The sequence below is a fragment of the Penaeus monodon genome, chromosome 32 (assembly GCF_015228065.2).
Source record: "Penaeus monodon isolate SGIC_2016 chromosome 32, NSTDA_Pmon_1, whole genome shotgun sequence".
NCBI lineage: Eukaryota > Metazoa > Arthropoda > Malacostraca > Decapoda > Penaeidae > Penaeus > Penaeus monodon.
The window spans coordinates 20,963,121-20,964,455 of NC_051417.1; the positions used below are offsets into that span (position 1 = coordinate 20,963,121).

At 35.8% G+C, this 1,335-nt stretch overlaps 1 protein-coding gene across 1 annotated transcript in view; it reads left to right on the forward strand.

Moving 5' to 3' along the window:
- The window catches only part of LOC119593602 (integrator complex subunit 12-like), a 3,987-nt gene that overhangs the window by 1,840 nt on the left and 812 nt on the right, over positions 1–1,335 (forward strand). Inside the window, 1 exon segment of the mRNA XM_037942557.1 lies at positions 1,075–1,273. Within this exon segment, the coding sequence (XP_037798485.1) occupies positions 1,075–1,273 (199 nt within the window).

A 1,335-nucleotide genomic window follows, 5' to 3' on the forward strand; every position in this document is an offset into this window, starting at 1 on the left:
CTGGATATATTGCTTTTTTGTTGATATTCTCTTGTATGCAAAATTTTAAATTGCTCTTTGAAAGCAATATCTTCGTTTGGCATTGTACAAAAATATTTAAACACTAGATTCCATGTGCTGATGTGAGTTCATTAGGTAATGGTGTTCATATCATCCCTGTTCATAATAATTAGGTAAGTGCTATAGTAGAATCATGTTGACTATGTGCTTATACTATTACTGTGTATTTTCTTTAGTTTATTTGTATACATTTGTCAAATTTGGTTGTATCTACATTACACATTTGTTTCCAGTTCAATTGAACTCCCAAGCACATCATCTTTACATATTTCATAGACAGTTAGTATCTTTAAGCTAAACTCCCTTTCTATTGAAAGGAGCATAATCCATTAAGGTGATAAACTTGTTTTAGATGCTGAAAATGGAATGGTAGATATATCCCCTTCCTTTTCAACATCTATCATTAAATATACTTTTTCCAATCAGCTATCATTGTCAAAGCAAAAATTCTAGTAACTGAAATAGAAGGGGAAATATCTTTTGACATCGACTAATTGCTTTTAAAGATAGTAGTTTTATTGTCATTTTATTTTCTTGGCATTCATAATCCGCTTTTGTAAAGCTTTATCGCCCTTCATTGCATCTCTTAGAAATTGTCTCACTGAGTTTTGGAGGCAAGCTTGTATAAAATTTCTAGCAGTAGCTGCCAAGGATGTGCTTTGAGGAATTATAAACTAGATGTATGAACACAGACTTGTAGCATACACTTGCATTTACTACATAATTAATCAGTAAAGTAGGACACTATACTAATAGTAACACATTTCCATTTGGACACAAGCTGGCATATAGATGTACACAGATTTGCACAGACAAGCACAGGTACCAGTACTAACATATGTAGTCAGACGCAATAAATTATAAACAAACAAAGATGTGCATGTGCATTCTAACATTACTATGCAACTTGGCACACCTTGTAGTAAACTTAACCATGAGGCATCTCAAAATTGTGATGTTTGCCTTTACATATCTATCTTGTAAGAGCGTCTATATATATATCTTCATCCTCAGACTAGTATTGTTAGTGCTACTGGTGGCGGCACTCTGTCGGGCACTCGGGGTGTCAGTGGTGGCGGAATGCCCAGTATGGCCAGTGGGAGCAAGTCAGGCAGCTCCCTCTCTCGGCCGACACCTTCTCCTACCAAGGGCTTGGGTCTCTCTCGCCTCTCGCCCTTTACAAACCTCTCTTCGGCTTCTGGGAGAACCTTAGGTACTTACAACCATTTTTTTTTTCTGTGGACTTTATATATATAAGTATTTTTATTAATTGGA